The following is a 23,069-nucleotide window of genomic DNA, read 5'->3' as shown; positions in this document are numbered from 1 at the left end:
ATCCAGAAGACACACGCATATGCATGTACGCCCCCTCACTCCCATTACCCCCTCTCTCTCCGCCTCCCCCCACCCTCATCCTCTCTCTCTCTCTCTCTCTCTCTCTGAACAGAGCACTGCCTTAAAACACTACCCAGCGGTGCAAGGCATGCATACGAGCTGGAGCCGAGATGCGATTTTAAAGGTGTAGGAAGAAATCGGGTGCTCTATGTGGGAATAAGACGTCTAGTTCCCGGTGTCTAATTTATTCTGGGCTGTGTTGACTGAACATCATGGATCTTTCGTTCATGGCTGCACAGGTAGGACATTGCTGTTTTGTACGTGCGCTGTTGCTGCACGCACGGTTTTTATTGCTCACTGGATGGCCATGGACATGGACATGGGAGATGGCACAGACAAGTGGTGTGTCTGAACTTTGCGCGTATTGCACTCGGGCAAGGGCGTGCCCGGGGATACAAAGTTATTACAAAACAATCAATGCGCGATTCATGTTACACACCTGTCCGCTCAGTTCACACTGCTTTGCTTGCCCATCCAGTTTAAAGCCGCTGGCCATGCATGCTTTCGCAGTCTGCTTTGTGTCAGATGCACGCCGTGATATTTGTAGATGCTATGTAGACAATCGCAGTATAAATAAGGCTTGACCCATCATGCATATCTATGACTTACTTTGCTCTTCTTTTGCATTTCATCCTGTGTAAGTGGTCGGTTTAAGGAGCTGTCCCTTCTGATGTTTGCATTTTCTTATTCCGTTTAGGTTGATCACAAATCGTCGTATTTCTTATAGGATTTCCTAAAATGACCTTAGATCACTTTTGCATTGGGCATTTGCCATGGATCTACACGTCTTCTTTGAAAGCGTCCTGGTTATGAATACTGTATGCAAATTACTACATGAACTTTGAAAGTGCTTTCATTCAGAGTACATAGACTAACTATAGTCCGCCCTATCTTATGTAGTCCAGACCAACATACGACAGAAATAGTGAAAGCACTCAGATCAGTGGCTTTAATTCTAGTTATATATTGTTTGTATATGAGCCTATACTGATGTGTAATATGTGCTATTGGAGTCATTCTGGTTGTATGCTATTGTTTCCCAATAATAAAGTCATCCTACAGGTAACTACATAATCTAAGCAAAGAATCCATATTTGTATTGTTTTTAAAAATCACATTTTAAATGATGCTGTATTACAGTAAATCCATCTCATACCCACTACAAACTACAATATCCATGAGCTGCAAATGGGTGCGAATGTAGTTACAGTGGTTTTTCATCCTAATCCTAATTATGTTCTGACTGCAGAAGGCAAAATGGTATATTTTACCTATGGGTTATTAGTATCAATTTTGATTGATTGTAATTAAATAAGGTACTCTAGCTGAAAGTCAATTTTCATACATACATTGATTGGATGTTTTACTAATTTATCTGATAATCATCAATATAGAAGTGTACAGTTCCATATATTGTCTGTAATACATTTATTTGTAACTTTGCAAAGTTTCTGAAAGTGACACCCAGGAGTCCTATTTAATTATTATTTTAATGGGAAAATACATTAAGCAGAACCAAACAGAACCAAATGCATTCAATTAATTGCAAAGTGAATTTAATTTAAATTTAATTAAATATTGATACCTTTATTCAGCTGCTTTCTTTGAAACAGATGTCTGTTTTCACTTTTTGGTTTTGCCAATTATCATTGTTTTGCTTGTTTATTTATATTTTCAGTGTTGAAAGCTCTCTTCGTTAAATATACAATACATTTTGGTGTAAGTGTCTAATCTCATCTCCTGAAGAATTCATTTAATTTAACTAAAATCCATCTTCTAATAGCAGTCATATATCAATTGATTCATATTGTAAGCAACCAAGTTCAATTCTGCTGGTGGAAATAAATGTTTTTCACACATTCTTTACAAATATACTCTTGCTGGCCAGCTTGCCACCACCTTATGTTCAGTTTAGGTTTTCTGTGGAGTGCTGTGATAAATGTGCTTACTTATATATGAAAATGGTATTAAATTTAGGAATGCATCTGTTTCCTTTCAAGGTTAGGGCTAAAGAAAGACAATTGTAATTAAATTGCCCTAAATTATTATTATAGTACAGCTTCAAGGGGAAATGTAAATGAGCAGCATCCCCAGAATGCTTTATTAAAAATCTTTGCTGTCCTTCTGAATTTTTACCCTCATAAATCTGAAAGGGTGACTTCTGATGCTCTCTGGCTGGTATTCATCCAAGGTTGGAAGTGAAATTGTGCTGGTTTGTATATTCATTAGAGTAATTCAGTGTCACTGACCTTTGAGTTGATGAATCAGTGGGCCTATTTCTGTGTTTTCTTGTTGTTCTTAATTCCATTTAGATGCATTTCAGATGGAAAAAGAATGTACAAAATGATGCATTTTCCCGTGATAAATGCTGCCTTGCTGCCAATGGTTGTTCCATAGATAATTTGTAGAATAATATGAGGGCAGCTGTAATTAATCATTTTTAATCCTGGTGTCACTATGTTCAGCAATTACAATGCAAAATGAAAATGGTACATTCAAGGCCATTTCTCTTTAATTACCGACGCAATGGTACAAAGTCAGTCAGTTACCAAATTACTAACATCACAATATAATCTGAAATCTAATCATTAAATAATTTAAACCCAGGATTCATATGAGGAAATGTGTAACATAAATCAGTAAAGAAAGGAGAAACGAGCATTTTATTTTTTCTGTCGCTCATTTCTTAAAAAATGAAATGAAACGTCACAAAGTAGGGAAACATGTTGCACTCGGAGGCCCCAGGAATAAGTCTGTCTTTTTAGAATATCTTCTGTTTCAAGCTAGTTGTCACAAATATAAGTCTACTTGCATAAATGCCTAAAAGGGTTTCTTTAAGGGTTAAATGTTAGACTGGAGTAGTAATATTATTTATTTATTTGACTTACAAAATATAAGAGCAATATTACATTTACAATAGATGTACAGTGCTCAATTCATTTCATGACAAAATGTATAACATTTTTTAATTCACACAAAAGAAAATCAGTATCCTAATAAGATTGGAATTGCCGATTAGTCATTTCAGTCTAGATAAAATGACTCCTCACTTCTTGCTTGTAGAGCTTTAATCACTGTCAAATCATCAAAAAGTGACACATTTGCTAAGCAAATCTGGAAATCATTTGTTCTCATTTTCGTTTTTAAAATTCCTACCTACCACTGCTTCACAGAGGGTGACTAATTGTGTCATAACTTTTCTCAGTGTTGAGAAAAGAGTCATGAAGCCTAGCTAGTTAGTGGTCTGAAGCGGAAGGGTTTTTCCATGCTGACAGCATAGTAGAGTCAGATAAATTAGGGATTTAGGGTAATATTGGGAGCACTTTTGACACAGCTGATAAATGAGTTTGAGATGAGATGAAAAAGTGTTTATTTATTTACAGTTTAAAAGAGCTGCAACAAAATGATAGGGTACCTTTGATAGCTGTTGACAGCTGTGCAACAGTGTTGAGCTGCCAGTGGGCATCTTAAAGGGTTGCACTGTAGACCTGCCACAAGCTGTAAAGGAACATCCCATTAATACTTGTCAAAAGCATCATGGCAGGTTCCTCTCTTGTGTCACTGAATACTGACAGTAAAGATGAAATTGCTATAATATTAATGCAGCAGGGTCCATGGTCTTTACTAGGGAAGTTTTCAGGTGGAAGATTCAAGTCAAAAAAATACACCATTAGCACCATTTCAAGTTCTTGTTCGACATTTAAAAGACACAAAAAAAGTTTCCGTAAGACTTCTTGCAGTGATTCAATTGGCCTTTAGTTTCTGTTTTACTTTTAACCTCCATGTAGTAGCTCCAGCATTAGTTTATAACTGACATAATCCCAAAACCAGTCAACTCTAGAGTGCAGGCTATTGAGCTCGATAGAAGATATTCATGATGTTGAATTATATTACCATATCGGAATTAGAAAACTAAAAAGGAAAAGGATTTCAGATCATTTAGTATGGTCAACTGATGAAAACAAGTTCATATATTGAAGGTTTTCAGATGTTTTTTCTTTGGATCTTGACATAGATTATGGAAGGTTTTTGGGTTTCAGACACTTTTTCTTGGAGCAGGTGATGAATCAGGTGATTTATCTCAGTGTTTCGCGATTTCAACTTTGTTATCTTGTGATAATGGCTGGTAATGTTGACATCCTGAGGTATGCTGTCCCATTATCATGAGATAATAAAGACCTTTTTGTTTAATTAGAAGGAAGAGGTTTCATGCCAAGCGCACTGATCGCCTGCAGGAGCGCTGAGGTTCTGTTGTGTAATCCGTGCTGAAAGCAAGATGGGAGCACTCTGGTTGAGAGATGTTGCATTGTTACAAATCATTTAAACTGTTCTCACAGAATCCTGAATATTCTAATTTAGCTAATTCGAATTAGTGCTCCTCACCAGGAGACATCAGTGGCTGCTGGTTTTTGTTCCACCTGAGTTAATTATATTAACAATGCTAGACCTGAAGTGGGCAGAATTGCTTATACATAATGTCATATTGTTTTATTACACCTCTTCTGTGTCATTAGTGGTGTTAACAAAGCACTCTGTAAAGTTCTGGAGAGGTATTCTAGTGACATTCATGTGAAACAGGCTCCCTTTGGTAAATCTGTGCAAACTAAAAACTAAACAAATAATTGGAATTGTATGAAATGTCTACAAGAAAAATGATAACCGAAAAATGTATATTCTTTCTGTCCCTCCTAAAAGTAGGGTTACCATTCAATACTGTGTTACATACAGCAGACTAAGGATATGGTTTTCTTAAACTTGACTGTGCTACAGTAGTTTTTTTTTCCTCTCTTTTGCTTAGTATAACAGTGAATGTAAGTGTTAAACTGCAAACACACACACAGAATTAATCTCACACTCTCTCGAATATGATACTAAGCTGTTTTTTGCTTTTTTCAACTTGACATCCAGCTGCTTCCATTCCTCTATGACTAATTTTGTCTTTTGGTGAGTGCTTTTGCTTATAATGAAAAATCAATTACTTCTCTTTTAAAATTAAATGCATAGATTGCCAGGGATGTGAAATGTAAACTCATAGTTCATTAGGTCTAATGTAATAGGATAGGTCAAAAATCATTTTCAAAATTAACATGGGCTGTCTAACGAGAAAGTAATCACGTTTACAAGTCTTTGTTGAACATTCCTGGTTGGTCGTGAGTAAATGGGGGAAAATTTGAGAGCGCTCAGCTGTGATGTCATCTGCCTTTTGTCACCAGTGGTAAGCAGATTGATATCACCTTAATTTATTTTTTCAAGAATCGAAAGAGAATACTGACAGACGTTAGTGATTGAAGTCTTGAACCACAAATGTCAATTCACTTTGAGAATGTTTCAGATCTGTTGAAAAGGAAGAGAAAGATAGAAAGGCGTACTTATTTTTGATGTGTTAGATGTTTTTAGAATGTTTTTTTTTTCCACCAACATGGAAACATGAAACATGGAAACATTTTCTTAGTTATAGTGATCAAGCATAATTTTACCTTTTTATATTTAAATGTAATTGCCGGTTGGAACCATGAATTTACAGTGAGGGAAAAAAGTATTTGTTCCCCTGCTGATTTTGTACGTTTGCCCACTGACAAAGAAATGATCAGTCTATAATTTTAATGGTAGGTGTATTTTAACAGTGAGAGACAGAATAACAACAAAAAAATCAAGAAAAACGCATTTCAAAAAAGTTATAAATTGATTTGCATGTTAATGAGGGAAATAAGTATTTGACCCCTTCGACTTAGTACTTGGTGGCAAAACCCTTGTTGGCAATCACAGAGGTCAGACGTTTCTTGTAGTTGGCCACCAGGTTTGCACACATCTCAGGAGGGATTTTGTCCCACTCCTCTTTGCAGATCCTCTCCAAGTCACTAAGGTTTCGAGGCTGACGTTTGGCAACTCGAACCTTCAGCTCCCTCCACAGATTTTCTATGGGATTAAGGTCTGGAGACTGGCTAGGCCACTCCAGGACCTTAATGTGCTTCTTCTTGAGCCACTCCTTTGTTGCCTTGGCTGTGTGTTTTGGGTCATTGTCATGCTGGAATACCCATCCACGACCCATTTTCAATGCCCTGGCTGAGGGAAGGAGGTTCTCACCCAAGATTTGACGGTACATGGCCCCGTCCATCGTCCCTTTGATGCGGTGCAGTTGTCCTGTCCCCTTAGCAGAAAAACACCCCCAAAGCATAATGTTTCCACCTCCATGTTTGACGGTGGGGATGGTGTTCTTGGGGTCATTCCTCCTCCTCCAAACACGGTGAGTTGAGTTGATGACAAAGAGCTCGATTTTGGTCTCATCTGACCACAACACTTTCACCCAGTTCTCCTCTGAATCATTCAGATGTTCATTAGCAAACTTCAGACGGGCCTGTACATGTGCTTTCTTGAGCAGGGGGACCTTGCGGGCGCTGCAGGATTTCAGTCCTTCACGGCGTAGTGTGTTACCAATTGTTTTCTTGGTGACTATGGTCCCAGCTGCCTTGAGATCATTAACAAGATCCTCCCGTGTAGTTCTGGGCTGATTCCTCACTGTTCTCATGATCATTGAAACTCCACGAGGTGAGATCTTGCATGAAGCCCCAGACCGAGGGAGACTGGCAGTTATTTTGGGTTTCTTCCATTTGCGAATAATCGCACCAACTGTTGTCACCTTCTCACCAAGCTGCTTGGCGATGGTCTTGTAGCCCATTCCAGCCTTGTGTAGGTCTACAATCTTGTCCCTGACATCCTTGGACAGCTCTTTGGTCTTGGCCATGGTGGAGAGTTTGGAATCTGATTGATTGTTTGCTTCTGTGGACAGGTGTCTTTTATACAGGTAACGAGCTGAGATTAGGAGCACTCCCTTTAAGAGAGTGCTCCTAATCTCAGCTCGTTACCTGTATAAAAGACACCTGGGAGCCAGAAATCTTGCTGATTGATAGGGGATCAAATAATAATTTCACTCATTAACATGCAAATCAATTTATATCTTTTTTGAAATGCGTTTTTCTGGATTTTTTGGTTGTTATTCTGTCTCTCATTGTTAAAATACACCTACCATTAAAATTATAGACTGATCATTTCTTTGTCAGTGGGCAAACGTACAAAGTCAGCAGGGGATCAAATAATTTTTTCCCTCACTGTATGTTGAATAGAGAATATTATAAACACATTTGTTTTCTTGTATATGAAGTAGGCTATTTTCACAAAATATCTCAGAAATAAACAAGTACAAGATTAATGAAATAATGCAACCATCATTCTCCTCACAAGAAGGGAGACAAAACATATCAAAAGAACTAGGGCTGGGCAATATGACTTAAAAATTATATCTCGATATTTTTAGAAGTTTGGGCAATACACGATATATCAATATGTCTTGTTTTTATCCAGTCAAGCTACAAAATAAGACCAAAGACATTCAAACTTGTATTTTGTTAATCATTAAATATACAAAACTAACAAATACCACATGCAGGCTGTCATGGTAAATATATGCAGAATGCAACACATTACAGCGCAAGTGTTGTGTGATTACTATTACGTGTGTTATGTTGTTATGGGATATACACTCACCTAAAGGATTATTAGGAACACCTGTTCAATTTCTCATTAATGCAATTATCTAACCAACCAATCACATGGCAGTTGCTTCAATGCATTTAGGGGTGTGGTCCTGGTCAAGACAATCTCCTGAACTCCAAACTGAATGTCTGAATGGGAAAGAAAGGTGATTTAAGCAATTTTGAGCGTGGCATGGTTGTTGGTGCCAGACGGGCCGGTCTGAGTATTTCACAATCTGCTCAGTTACTGGGATTTTCACGCACAACCATTTCTAGGGTTTACAAAGAATGGTGTGAAAAGGGAAAAACATCCAGTATGCGGCAGTCCTGTGGGCGAAAATGCCTTGTTGATGCTAGAGGTCAGAGGAGAATGGGCCGACTGATTCAAGCTGATAGAAGAGCAACTTTGTCTGAAATAACCACTCGTTACAACCGAGGTATGCAGCAAAGCATTTGTGAAGCCACAACACATACAACCTTCTTGAACATGACAATGAGTTCACTGTACTAAACTGGCCCCCACAGTCACCAGATCTCAACCCAATAGAGCATCTTTGGGATGTGGTGGAACGGGAGCTTCGTGCCCTGGATGTGCATCCCACAAATCTCCATCAACTGCAAGATGCTATCCTATCAATATGGGCCAACATTTCTAAAGAATGCTTTCAGCACCTTGTTGAATCAATGCCACGTAGAATTAATGCAGTTCTGAAGGCGAAAGGGGGTCAAACACAGTATTAGTATGGTGTTCCTAATAATCCTTTAGGTGAGTGTGTGTGTATATATATATACATATATGCTATAATTTGCCATAACATGGTTTGTGCAGTATTTTTATTACAAGTTGGTATATTTTAATTTAATTGATAAACTATGATTGCACCCTTGCATTTCTGCTGTTAAATCATCTATTTGTTATTCTTCTTCGATGGTATATGCTGGATTGTATCTGGAGGCCACAGTGTGTGTATATATAGCTAAACTATATATATATATATAATATTGTTTACCTAACCTTCAGAAATAGCTGAATAGGCAGGGGATATGCAGAATTATGTTTTCACAATGTAGATTTAAGTCAGTTTTGAAGCTGTATTGTTTGCCTTTCAGTGCTTCTAATCTATAAGCTATTCAGAAATTCAATATAAAGGAGCCTAAAATAGAATGCTTCATCTCCCCTGTCACTAATTACCAAACAACAAGACAACCTACAGCTAAGGCAAGTTAAATCTACTCTTGATTGGAGAGAATCAATCTGATGCACAGGTACCAGAGAAGGACACTTGATTATTAGGCAGGATGTTCCCTCTAAATGCATAGTAATTAGAAGTACGTGGTGGTTTAGCAAGCTTGGCCATTTATATTTTAATATTTAATGTTTTGTCATTTCGGTTTCTTGATGTCTTTCGTCAATTGTAGCTCCTAGGGATCAGCTACTGTTGGTGAAAGGATAAAAACAGATTATCTAGAATTATTTCTTACAAACAGAGATGCAATATGAAGGGCTAATGAATTGAGAACATACATTTTTGTAGGTAATCAAAAGTAATGGTAAAATCTGCATATGTGCTCTGCTATATTGCAAACATTTCAAACCCCATACAACTATGGTGTCAGTCTGTAAAAAGCCTGGAATGTGACCTACACTGAACTCTTTTTCTCTAACAATACAAATAATGTTTCTCGGACAGACATTATTATATATTTTTTTGTAGCTATAGCTGTTCGTTTTCAAATAGTATATCTTACAGGATTTCTCAAGTATTGATGCATTTAAATTATGGGCAACATTAAAAAATGCTGTTGGTTCTTAACATCAGGTAATGTCTACTTTATCCATGCATCAAAATAAGAGATTGATCAGGGCTCTATCTTGAGGTAAAATAAAGTGATACAAATATTCACATTTTAGTGCCTTGTACTGCAGCTTAGCAACCAAAGTGCTGAGCAGCGGTCACTGTCATTTCATCCACAGACACCCGTTTGGGAGCATTTCATGAGACACTGCACAGTCTTATGAAGACCAAAAGGAAAATGTAAGCACTGGTGATAATGAAGAATCATAGCCTAAGTATCTGTAATGAGATCTCCGCAGCAGCAAAGAGTTCAATATAGCCTGGGGCTAATAGAAGAAATACCAAATAGTTCAACAATATGACATTATTTCGGTTTGCATGCTAGGGCTGACACTAATGCTCATTCACAACTAAATATGGATTTAATGTTGTTTTGAAATACCTTTTGGTGGCCACAGACACGTGTAATGCTTTACTGGCCATGCCTGTCATCCCAACCTTGATTTTAAGCTATTATTCGACTTCAGCATCAATAGCCTGTGCTCTTCCATTTACAAAACTAATTTGCAGAATCCCTTGCAGATCAAAGACAATGACATATAACACACACACCATACCTGCTTATCAAACACCGTCATCTGTGTGATTGCTGAACTGAAACCTTATTTTTCTTGTTTTGCATAATTTAAGCAGAATACTGCTCTCATCTTATAGAAAAGGAAATACGTGAGAAAAGATTTGTCAGTAAAAGGTGAAGCCGTAGGACTCCTACAGGATATGGTGTTGGGCTGATGCTGTCTCATGTAAGCATGCTCAAGTAAAAGCAGTACAGCACTAGTAAGATGTGGGGGGTGCCGATGGCTTTACCCTCAGGAAAACAAACCACTTCAGGTCATTTTTAACTTGACTGCTGTTTGAGAAGAACTCTAATATCTGCAGACATCTTATCTTATTTTGGCATTTACAGGAGAGGTGGTCTGCAGTGTATCATAAAAATATATGCAGGCAGGTGGTGATGTGGTTTCTAGTCGAAGCAATTCAAGTAAATTACCACAAGCAGGGTCTCTTCTAGGTCTTACACATTTGCCCATATGCACACCATACACACCCAATATATATCACCAAATGCAATATGACAAGGCAGGCTCTTCTAGTAATAGTTAAAACTGTTAAAGCAGTCATTAATGCCTAGGGTGACAAATCTTACAGATTATGAACAGCTGTCTTTTGTCTGTTGGCTCAAGAATTTTTGAAACTATATTATATATTCTCTCCAGGGGACCCTGACTGACACACACACACACACACACACACACACACACACACACACACACACATAGATATTTGCCCCTGCAAATATATGATGGTTCGGTAAAAACATACATATAAACTATGAAGTATTACATAATTTGGCTGTAAACTCACTACTTGCTTTCAACTATACTGGTAAAATGATTTCAAAGTGCTGTTTGACCTGGAAAAGTCACTCACTGTTGTAGTAAGTTGTCTCGTATAAAATTAATTAGTTTCAGGTACAGAATGATTAATACAATATATATCCTACCTAACAGGTCATTTTCTTTCATTAAACTTTAATTATTTTAAAACATGTATTTGTTTGTTTATTTTAAGTATCAAACATTTAGTCAGTTAAATTCACATTAATTATATATCAATCCACTGCTGGATGAAGGGTCCCCAAGATGTCTCCTCTTGCTGAGTTTATAATTTCATCTTCCCATCTTCTATGTGGTCGTCATCTAGGTCTTTTTTTCATCTCTTGGTATCCATTCAACAGCTTCCTTTGTCTGTCTTTCATCTATTCTTCCTACAATGTGTCAGGTCCACTGCCATTTTAACATTTTCACCTTATCAATGATGTCACATTTTCGTTTGTTCTCAGATCCATTCATTTTTTCTCTGTCTCTTCTTGTTATTCCAAGCACACATCTTCCCCTGCTTCTTTGTATCGTCTGGAGACTGTATCATTTTTGGTAAGGCTTTATATTTCAGTGTCATTAATAAATGATTGATAAATAGCTTATAAAACCATTAGGAACATTATTAATTCAATTCAATAAACCTTATTAATATATGATTTTTCATTGATATTAAAACATGAATCAAAATAGTGTTTTGGGAGCTGCCAAAATACTGTTTTATTTCAAATCTTTATTATAAATGTGAGAGATCTTGAAATTGAAGTTGCATCTCATTAGGGGTTTTTGTAAATATGACAATGTCATCGACAAATCGTAAGCTGTTTAAGTTCTGTTTTTCTTCCCAGTCCTAAGTATTAAACACTTCTTCAAGAGTTGCTGTGAAGGGTTTTGGAGAGATTGTGTCTCCTTTACGTAATCCTTTACAAGTCTTGATCTGGTCAGTGTCTTGGTGGAGTTGGATTGTTGATGTAGCATTTTTGTAGATATATTTAATAAGAGTTGTATAGGTTTCCTCAATGTTTAGATTTTTTAGAGCCCTGATGACTGAGCTTGTATATTGAATAAAATGCTTTCTCAGTCAATAAAACCCAGTCACAGAGGAAGCTTATATTCTCGGCATCGTTCCAATACTTCTCTGACAACTTGTATAAGATCCATCTTGTTGTATCCACTTCTGAATGTTGCTTGTTCTCTTGGTTGGGGTGAAGTCCAGTGTGTCTTGAAGTCGATGTGTTTATATCATTGTAAATACTTTGTTCAAGATGGTAAGTAGACTAATGGGACTATAGTTATTTTTAGGGCTGTGCAATATGACAATATATATCGTGTGAAGATAGAAAAAAGTCTATCGTTTCATATTATTCTCTTATCGTTTATTTTGTTGTCGCAAATCCCACTCTTTACGGCAATATTTTTCATCATTTGGACGACGCCTTGTGTTCTTCCCGGTTCTTCCACACATGCCGGATCAGGCAAGAAGTGTGCATCAGAAACACAAACAGACATGCAGTAGAGTGAACTTGACACAGAATAACCACAATAACGAAAAGACACTTTAATGCACAAGCACACACGTTGCGCCCCGCTCTCATCGCCGGGCTAAACTCGATCTGCAAGCACCCCCGACAATATGCCATTGCACCCCCCACCCCTGCTAATTTAGATGTATATAATTTGTATAAAATTAAAGAATAATAAAGTTTGTTTGCATTTTAATAAATTGGAAAGCAATACAAACAGATGCAGAAAGTTTCATTTTCTTTTTATTAAGAACAGTTCTTCTTCTTCTTCTTCTTCTTCTTCTTCTTATAATTATAACTATTTTGTATTAACAGTCAGAGAAGAAATGTCCCTGTCTAGCAGATGTTAAATGTGCCACTATAAACCCGGGTGTGGTAAATCTACCTGAATCTATACCATTTTACAGCACGTGTTGCATGATTACTATTAATTGTGTTATTGTTGTTATGTGACAGTAAATCTTACTGTGTATATATATGTATATATATATATATACACACACACTCACCTAAAGGATTATTAGGAACACCATACTAATACTGTGTTTGACCCCCTTTCGCCTTCAGAACTGCCTTAATTCTACGTGGCATTGATTCAACAAGGTGCTGAAAGCATTCTTTAGAAATGTTGGCCCATATTGATAGGATAGCATCTTGCAGTTGATGGAGATTTGTGGGATGCACATCCAGGGCACGAAGCTCCCGTTCCACCACATCCCAAAGATGCTCTATTGAGTTGAGATCTGGTGACTGTGGGGGCCAGTTTAGTACAGTGAACTCATTGTCATGTTCAAGAAACCAATTTGAAATGATTCGACCTTTGTGACATGGTGCATTATCCTGCTGGAAGTAGCCATCAGAGGATGGGTACATGGTGGTCATAAAGGGATGGACATGGTCAGAAACAATGCTCAGGTAGGCCGTGGCATTTAAACGATGCCCAATTGGCACTAAGGGGCCTAAAGTGTCCCAAGAAAACATCCCCCACACCATTACACCACCACCACCAGCCTGCACAGTGGTAACAAGGCATGATGGATCCATGTTCTCATTCTGTTTACGCCAAATTCTGACTCTACCATCTGAATGTCTCAACAGAAATCGAGACTCATCAGACCAGGCAACATTTTTCCAGTCTTCAACTGTCCAATTTTGGTGAGCTTGTGCAAATTGTAGCCTCTTTTTCCTATTTGTAGTGGAGATGAGTGGTACCCGGTGGGGTCTTCTGCTGTTGTAGCCCATCCGCCTCAAGGTTGTACGTGTTGTGGCTTCACAAATGCTTTGCTGCATACCTCGGTTGTAACGAGTGGTTATTTCAGTCAAAGTTGCTCTTCTATCAGCTTGAATCAGTCGGCTCATTCTCCTCTGACCTCTAGCATCAACAAGGCATTTTCGCCCACAGGACTGCCGCATACTGGATGTTTTTCCCTTTTCACACCATTCTTTGTAAACCCTAGAAATGGTTGTGCGTGAAAATCCCAGTAACTGAGCAGATTGTGAAATACTCAGACCGGCCCGTCTGGCACCAACAACCATGCCACGCTCAAAATTGCTTAAATCACCTTTCTTTCCCATTCAGACATTCAGTTTGGAGTTCAGGAGATTCTTGACCAGGACCACACCCCTAAATGCATTGAAGCAACTGCCATGTGATTGGTTGGTTAGATAATTGCATTAATGAGAAATTGAACAGGTGTTGCTAATAATCCTTTAGGTGAGTGTATATATGTATATATATATAAATACACACACAATTGTCATCATTTTGGGTCTGTATGCCACCACAATGGATTTGAAAGGAAGATGTGCTTTAAGTGTAGACTTTCATCTTTAATTTGAGGGTAGTTAAATCCAAATTGGGTGAATGGTGTAGGAATTACACCCCTTTTTATATGTGGTCCCCACAATTTTAGGGGCTCAAAAGTAATTGGACAATTGGCTGCTCAGCTGTCTCAGCTGTTCCATGGCCAGGTGTGTGTATTTCCCTAAAATTGGGGGGACCACATAAAAAAAGGGGTGTAATTCCTACACCATTCACCCAATTTGGATGTAACTACCCTCAAATTAAAGATGAAAGTCTACACTTTCAAATCCATTGTGGTGGCGTACAGAGCCAAAATGATGACAATTGTGTCACTGTCCAAAAACTGTATATCACAAGAAGAACAGATCACAGATGAGCACAGGAATTTATCAAATGGATCCCAAGAGACCTAAAAGATGACCACATAAAAGATTACATAATGATCTTTGTAGCCGTGACATAAAAAAGGGAATCTACAGAGGCCTTCATCCAGCAGTGGATCGATATACTGTTTATTTGGTTAAGTATTTTACATTTTACATGAATAAAAACAATTCAATTTTTTTTAATACTTATGATTAAAATCTTTAAAAAAAAAGGGAAATCTTCTATCCGGCTGGTCTCCTGGGCAGATCTCATCTGGCTACAGATGGTCTTATAATCCCAGGAGGCCAGCACGACTTTATGGAGGCCTACTTCGAGCGCAAAGGCTCGGAGCGCCCTGTAGAACGGCGGGGGATCCCACGAGTGCGGCCTGGTGTTGTCCATGGCGCAGAGGCCGAATGGTCTCAGGCTGCTGGCAAAATAAAAGCGGTTCATAAAACTCACTTTCTTGCCAGCAGCCTGGATGTTCTTTACCACATAGGCCAGCCCCTGCGCCTTTATCAGCCGCACAACGTCCGGGACCCCCCTGCCTCCATCCAGGGTACCCTTCACCATCTGTACTCTTTTCAGCCTCTCCATTTTGCTCCCCCAGACAAACCGAAATATAATTCGGGTCACTAATTTTGCGATGACCTTGTCTGGGGGGAAGATCATTCCTACGTAGAGGAGTATCGGGAAGAGGATGGCCTTTACGACCAGCACCTTACCAGCCATCGTCAAGGTCCTTGTGCTCCAGCCGTGGATCTTCCTTTGGACCTTCGCTATGGCCTCCTCCCAGCTCCGGGTGCCCGTGTTGGTCCCGTCGATCGTGATCCCCAGAACCTTGATAGACGGCTTCACAGGGAACACGGTCGGCGGGCCCCGGCCGACAGGCCATGCCCTGGAGAGGTAGACCTCGCTCTTGGCCTTGTTCACAGCGGCCCCCGTCGCCCTGCAGAAGCCGTCCAGCAGTTCCTCGACCCTGGCCACGGACGGAGCGTCCGTGCAGACCACGGCCACGTCGTCCATATAGGCCAGGGCCTTCAGTTGCTCTCCGCCGGAACCCGGGAGATGGAATCCTGTCACCCGGACGTCCCGGCGGATCGCCTGCATGAACGGCTCCAAGCAGAGGACGTACAGCAGGGCCGACAGGGGACAACCCTGCCGGACCCCCGACCTGACCGGAAATGGTTCGGTCAGGTGGCGGTTCACAAGGACCCTGCTGCTTAGGCCGCTGTAGATGATCTTGACCCACTTCCTCAGACCAAGAGCGAGACCCATCCTCTCCATGACGAGCTGCAGGTATTCGTGGCCCACTCTGTCGAAGGCTTTCTCCTGGTCCAAGCTGATTAGGACCAGGGGAAGCCCTCTCTCGTTCGAGTAGGCCACGACATCCCTGAGCAGCATGGCGTTGTCGGCCGCCGATCTCCCCTGGGCACCACAGACCTGGTCGGGACCCACGACTTGAGGGAGTGGCCGCTGCAGCCGGAGCGTCAGTGCTTTGGCCAGTATCTTGTAGTCGGTGCACAGGAGGCTGACTGGCCGCCAGTTCCTCAGATCTTTTTGGTCTCCATTCTTGTGAAGAAGGGAGAGGATACTCTTCTTCATAGAAGGGGCCAATCTGCCCTCTCTGTACATCGACCCCAAGACCTGGCCTAAATCTTCCTTAAGCACCTCCCAAAAGATCTTATAGAACTCAGCAGGGATCCCGTCGGGACCCGGTGTCCTTCCAGAGTTAAGACTCTTTATCACCTGGGAGAGTTCAATGGTGGTGATCTCTGGATCCTACTCCTCCTCCTCGTCCCCCTCATTGCGGGACTCCAACAGGGACAGAAAGTGATGGATCAGATCGGCTGCATTTCTCATCGTCCTCCATGATGCGGACCCTGGAAAGGACCTTGATCTTCTCTTGCTCCTCCCGATAGAGGGCGGAGAGACTCAGTTTGACCCGGGCCACCTCCTCAGCTAGGTCGAAGCCTCTGAGCTGTAAAAGACTCTGGCGCTGGAGGCGGGCGTTTAGATGGGAATATCTCGCCCGCCTCTCACGAGCTTTCCGTTTCCCCAGCTGAATGAAGTAGCCCTTGGTTCTTTTCTTCACCATCTCCCACCACTCTATGGGAGAATCAAAAAGGTCCTTCAGGGTCCTCCACTCCTCGAGGCGTCTGCTAAAGGTCTTAATAACACGAGGGTCATCGAGCAGAGAGGTGTTGAGCTTCCAGACCCCAGGCCCCGACTCCCGTGTGCTCGGGATGAGCACCTCTGTCGTCAGGAGCCTGTGGTCTGAAAAGAAGACCGCCTCCGAAGACATGGCGGTCCTCTCCAGTGGCTTACTGAGGAGGACGAGATCTATCCTGGAGAAGGAGGAGCCAGAAGAACTCACCCAGGTGAACAAGGGGACCAGGTCCCGACCTGCGTCGCAGAGTTCAAAGTCCTCCACGAACGCAGCGAGGTCCCTGCTGGATCTATCGTTGCGGGGCTTACTCCAGTCTACATCCCTCAGAGCACAGTTGAAATCATCTGAAATGATAACTGGCAAGGTGCCGATCAGGAGCGGGCGTAGCTGAGGGAGAAAGAGGACTCTCTCTCTCTGGCTGGTGGGGGCATAGACATTGACCAGCCTCAATACAGCCCCCTTGTATTTTAAATCGAGGCTGGCCAGTCTGCCCGCCTCTATTACCTTAAATGTTTTAACTATTATGAAGGGGTTTTTCAGGAGTACGGCAATCCCGTCCGCTCGGGACACATTGGACCCCGACCAGAAGGATTCTCCTAGGGTCCAAGTGTCCCGAAGATCTTTATATTCTTTTTGGAACGGGATGCCGCACTCCTGCAAACAAATAATATCTGCCTTCATTCTAGCCAGAGAGTTTAAAACATCGGTCCTCTTTTTCATTTCAATCATTTGCCTCACCGCTTGATCCTCTAGGAAGACTATGGGGGGGGCTCGGCTCCCGCCACCCGGTAAGGCTGGCGAAACTCCACTGGGCTCAGGGCCCGTGGTGCTGGAGGTTCTCCCTGGTTCCTTTGAGGCCGAGGCCCGACGAACAGATGGCAGGGCAGAGGCTTTATGTACAACTGGGGAGAAAACTGTGTAGACCCCGCTAGTTGTTCTTTTAACTAATGGTGGGGGAGGGGGTGGTCTCTCCCTTCCCGGCTGTCTGCCGCCGCAGGCCTCCTCCCCCAGCGCCAGTGACCTTGCCATTACTTCCCTGATGTCTTTCTGGGAAAGGACACTGGCGCCGACTCTCGTCTCTTGAGGACCTGCGGCTCTCCCACTACTGCCGGGAGGGCATACCTGGCCCCTCACCTGGGAGAGTCTCAGTTGTGGGGCAGGAGGAATGTTCTTTCTAGGGGGCCTCTCATCCACCAGGCTGCCCACTCGGGGCAGTGGAGAAAGCCCACTGCTCTCCTCTCCGGAGTCAGAGTGGGGCATGTAAAAATTAGAGGGAGAGGTCTCTGCAGCGGGGGAGGAGCCGGCAGGGGGGGGAGAATCTGCAGAATGGATCCTTTTCTTCATCATACCCCCCCTACCCATGCTCCTCTTCTCTGCCCTCCTCCTCTTCCCCGCTACCACTGTCCACTCCCCCTCTGCCTCCACTTCTGACCCAGAGTCAGAGAGGGAGCCTATGAGGCTCCTGAGGATTGTTTCCTCTCTACCCCCATCTTGGGGTATCACCTTTGGAGGAGCCTCCACTTGATTTTCTCTCTCTCCACCACCCCCGAGGGCCCGCGCCCTATTTGCATAGGAGGAGGGACAATTCCTAAAGAGATGCCCTCCCCCACCGCACAGGTTGCAGGCCCTCTCCTGCTTGCAGGCCCTGGTCTGATGTTCTCCGCCGCAGACCTTGCACTTGACAACAGTACAGGCTGCGGCTAAATGACCCAGGGCCCCGCAGTTCCTACATAATTTGGGCATGCCATGGTAGAAGACAAGCCCCCTATTTGCTCCTAATACCACGGTGCTCGGCAGATGGCGTACTCCGCCGATGGCGGCCACTTCCACCTGCAGGCGCACCTGCCACCGCCGAGCACCGGTCCAGACCCCATCCTCATCATTAACTCTCCTACTTTCAGACAGGATCTCACAGTGTCTCCTCAGCCATACTTCTACGTCGTACTCTGCCACTGCTTCATTATAGAACTGAATAGTTACTATTTTAATCTCTCTATCTGTCAGGGCGTCGACCACAAAGTCACTCAGGGGCATACTATCTTTTTTCTCCCTAAACAAATTCCAAAAACTCTCCAGCACTTGAGGGTTCTTAAAGCTCACCTCAAACACGTCCCTAGGTCCAGGCAGTTTAACCACACAGTTCAGCTCAGAAGGGGCAAAGCCCAGGCCCCTCTGCAGCACGGACCTGCTGAACTCCAGCCGGGTGAGGGCCGCGGTCTCGGCTCCAGCCTCACGGCTGAAGCGCACCGCATTATGGCGCCTCACACCGGCGGTTCGCTGGGCCATGCTGCGCTTTCCTACCTGGGAGAAGGGTCGGGAGGCTCTCAATCCGGAGGTCGGGGCAAGTCCACCTGGCTGGGGAGCAGCTTCCACCTCCGGGGCTCTTGCAGGGAGCGGGCCTTGCGGGGAGAAGTCCGGGCCCTGGCTGCAGGAGGCCTCCCTCAGGGACGTTGCCGATCGGCCTGGTCGGTACCTGGAATCCGAGGCCTCTCCTGGATCCTGGCTGGTGACGTCAGCAGGGAGCAGTCCTGGTCAGGCCGGGCTCCGGGTAGATGGTCGGCCGGGCTTCTAGGTGGGACCCACTCCGTGAGGAGTCCTCCGACTCCTCTGGCTAGGTCCCCTGTCGCTCCCGGTCCGTCCCAATCTCCACTCGCCTCGGCCTCCGGACCGCTCCAAGGACCCAGGACTCTGCAGCTCTGTCAACCGGCACCTCCCCGTCTCGTCTGGTCTGGCCTGATGGATCAGCTCCCTGCAAGGAAAAGAAAAAGACTGTCAAATACAGCTCAAAGCCCCCTGCTGGACAAAGGTTTCTCTCACTATTGGAGGGAAACCCGAGTCCAGTGGATCGATATAGGCTGATGATGATGATGATGAATATATATTAGAGGTCTTCAGGGGACCTGACCCGGGACCGTACGGGTTCGGGTCCATATTTTAAACGGTCAGCCGGGTCCGGTTCGGGTCCCATTCTTGTACTTCGGGTCCCGGGTCTGTTTAACATTGTGTGTGATACCCGAGTGATGCAATGACTTTACCAATTGACGATTGGCTCTTTAATTTAGAAGGCGGGACTTATTCCACCATTTCGGTGTTTGACAGATGACGTAAACCGAAGTGCATTGTGGGCGTCGGCGCGATTTTTGAGATGTCGTGGTTGGAGTTCGTTCGCTTTGTATCTAAAATCTATGGCCGACGCGTCTCAGAGCACAATGACAGCACATTAGCAATGCTAACGTCAGCGGCCTGGCACTGAACGAGCAGTCGCTATTATAGTTCAAAAGGGCGAACAGTGGAAGTTATCGTATTATGCGAGATACAAAAAACCGCAAAGCTGCAAAGTCGCATTTGTCCTCCGCCACCGTGACAGCAAGTGGACTTTTGAAGCTGAAATAACGAGTGGATTATACATGGATGCATGGACAACATGGATGTCATTTTACCAGCTGTCCTGGCGAGGAGGACGGACTGTGTGCGTCACGGCCAGGTACAGGAGAGAAGCTACTAGCGTTACATTAGGTAAGACACAAAGTTTTCTTTTCACAACTTGTAAATGTACTTGTTAATTACAATTAGCTGTGGGATCTGTGCCGATCGGATTCAATCGGGTCTGTATGTCCCGGCCGGGTCTGGGTCCTAATTTCAAATAATAGACGAGTCCGAGTCGGTTCCAGGTAGTACATTTAGCGAATTTCTCGGTTCTGCACGGGTCCGGGTCCAAACTTTCAACTAATAGACGGGTCTGGGTCGGTCCCGGATACCATATTTCCGGGTCTCTTCGGGTTCGGCACACATTTTTGGAACCATGAAGGCCTCTAATATATATGTGTGGTATTTCTGGACAGTTTACAGTATGTCCTTTGAAGTACATTCTATAGATTAACACATCAACGTGAAACAGGATGACGTTGCATTTTTGCATTTTTCACAATCCTGCGTATGAGTTATTCTGAAACACTTTATTTTATGACATAGTGTCAAGTAACTGATCTGTTCAAATCTTATGCCAAATGTGATTTTCCATGGTCCACGTTTGAAGTGACTGCAAAGAAGCTATGGAGTTATGAGCTATCTGAGTGACTCGAGTGCTGCTTCAGTCCTGCTAAATTAGTATGACAGGCACTGCTAGCAGATATATTGCCTCCGGTGAGATATTGTTAAAACTAATTTTTAAACCTTATTGGTATTCAGTATTTTATTCTGCTTGGTGTGATTTCAGATCACATCCAATAAAAAGTTGAGGAGGGAAAGAGGAGTTTTATTGCCACTGAAGGACACTATAATAATTGGACACTTGGTAAGGATCCAGAGAATCTAGGGTGAGACACTTCGTATAATTCATATTGGGATTTAAATTGTGCTCATTGACACAGACAAGTGGATAATATGTTTCTGAAATAAAGCCACCTTAATTTCATTTTGACCAAGATGTGTCTGAGTGGAGCTGAGATCATCCGTAAAAATGGGTTCCAGGTTTCAGAGCTAAAATTGTCATTCTGTGAAAAAAAAAATGTCTTGTCATTATAATTGCTTGGGGACATTTTTGGAAGGAACAAAGAATCGGAGAAAATATACATGTAAATGCAATTTTCAAAAATAATTCTCCCAAGCTTTTCATTTTAACAATTCTTTGAGGTGTGTTTTTTGGAAAATTGACTTTGAGCAGTTGCCTTTGTGGCTGGGATTGTTATAGATTTGTTTTACACACACAAAATGTAAGACATTTTAGTTCTTTCTGAGTTTGTTTGTTTGTATATTTTGCATTGCATATGAATAGTTAACACTTCACAGCTAAGGGCATTGTGGTTCTGTTGTTTAAAGATCATACTGTATCAGCTACTACTGCTGGCTTATTTATTCCCCAACATACGTAATCTGTTTCCATTTTAATTAAAACTCTGGGACAAACATTTAACTTTGAATATTTATAACCTTCAGTTGCCAGACCAGGATTACAAAAAGTACCTTCCTTATTTGTGTTTTTAATTCAGCTGTAAATAAAAAACAAATATGTCTCTCATTTGTCAATTATGATAATCTGTGATTTTTTAAAATTGTTTTTGTCCTCTACTTAAATGTGTTGATCTCTGTGATCAATGAATATGTAAATGTTAATTGCAATGGCACATTATGATAATGTTCTACTAAATCTTATCAAAGCATCACAGTGTTGGTTTTCATAACAAATATATGAACATACTGTTTTAATTACTTACTATTATGGAATGTTTCCATCTTTTAAAATGAGTTGCATGTCAGGGTCACATTTGTGTTAACAATATTGAATAAAATGTGTCCTAATGCAGTTCCCCCTTATAATAATATAAATAATTTCATAAGTAATATTTATTTACTTTGATATACAATGCTTACAATGTTGTGTCTGACTGTCCTATGAGTGTCATGTTTAAAGGGAAAGGAACAAGTTAACCAAAAATTATGTTTGTATGTGTCTTTAAGTGTAGCTATAGTGTATTAGTATAGCACTCTTCCAGATAGAATCTATCATATAAGCAACTGTTAAAACGTACTTTTCCCTTTAAAGGATGGCTATGCAATCCACTTAAAGATGTTTTTCTCAAGGAATGACCTTGGATAATTTTAGATATTGCAGCCTTTAGCTTGTGGAAAGACTGATGTGAGTGTGGCTGTGTATCAGTTTTCCTTTATCATCTTCGGCACCAGTCCCGTACACAGAACCTAGATTAAAATCTCTACCTCAGCAACAGTTAACTAGTTTCTTTAGCAGCGAATTAACTTAGTGTATTCCCCTGCCAAGAGTTTATCTGGCCGCTAGTGTTCTCCTCCGGCACAGCCAGGCTGATTAAGTTCTCTGAAAGTGATCATTTCCTCTTAAAGATTGCTAACAGGCATTCTGAGCAAAAGAGGTGAGTGGGGAAAAAGTAATAAGGCAAAGTCTTGACAATCATGATAGATATGGTTATAACTTTGCCCGTAATTACAAGTGTTCTTTCAACCAGTCATAAAGTCCTGAAATCTTCAGGGAAGTGTTTTTATCTTATGGTAATGGTATGAGTAATGGTACTATCGGTTTTCCTTTGCTGGAGCACTTTACATTGAGAACAGTATCTTCAGTGTTGATGCTGCATACAGTTCAGCTTTACTTTATTACATACACTTTGGGATCCATCAGCCAAGTTGGCTAAAAGCAAAATATTTCATTTTTTTAATTTAATGCAGTGAGGTTGTCTGAAGCCCCTGAATATATGTAGCGTTGTTGGATATGTGGGAGTCAGGAATGGTCCACAGATCTTGGGTACCAAGTCCATTAAAAAAAGGCAATGACAAAGCAAAAGAAAAATTGTTATAAACTACCCAAAATACAACAGCTAAACAAAAGTGACATGGTATTTGAAGTACACAC

At 41.9% G+C, this 23,069-nt stretch overlaps 1 protein-coding gene across 1 annotated transcript in view; it reads left to right on the top strand.

Annotated features, from left to right (window-relative positions):
• Position 1: 1 nt before the first annotated feature.
• Positions 2 to 23,069, top strand: part of LOC136717147 (uncharacterized protein C14orf132) — a 37,050-nt gene continuing 13,982 nt past the window's right edge. Inside the window, exon 1 of the mRNA XM_066694630.1 lies at positions 2 to 299. Within this exon, the coding sequence (XP_066550727.1) occupies positions 273 to 299 (27 nt within the window). The 5' untranslated portion in view covers positions 2 to 272. The remainder of the gene's footprint in view (positions 300 to 23,069) is intronic.

The sequence above is a fragment of the Amia ocellicauda genome, chromosome 21 (assembly GCF_036373705.1).
Source record: "Amia ocellicauda isolate fAmiCal2 chromosome 21, fAmiCal2.hap1, whole genome shotgun sequence".
Taxonomy (NCBI): Eukaryota; Metazoa; Chordata; class Actinopteri; order Amiiformes; family Amiidae; genus Amia; species Amia ocellicauda.
The sequence above is the reverse complement of the archived record's forward strand: the minus strand, read 5'-3'. Positions and strand labels throughout refer to the sequence as shown.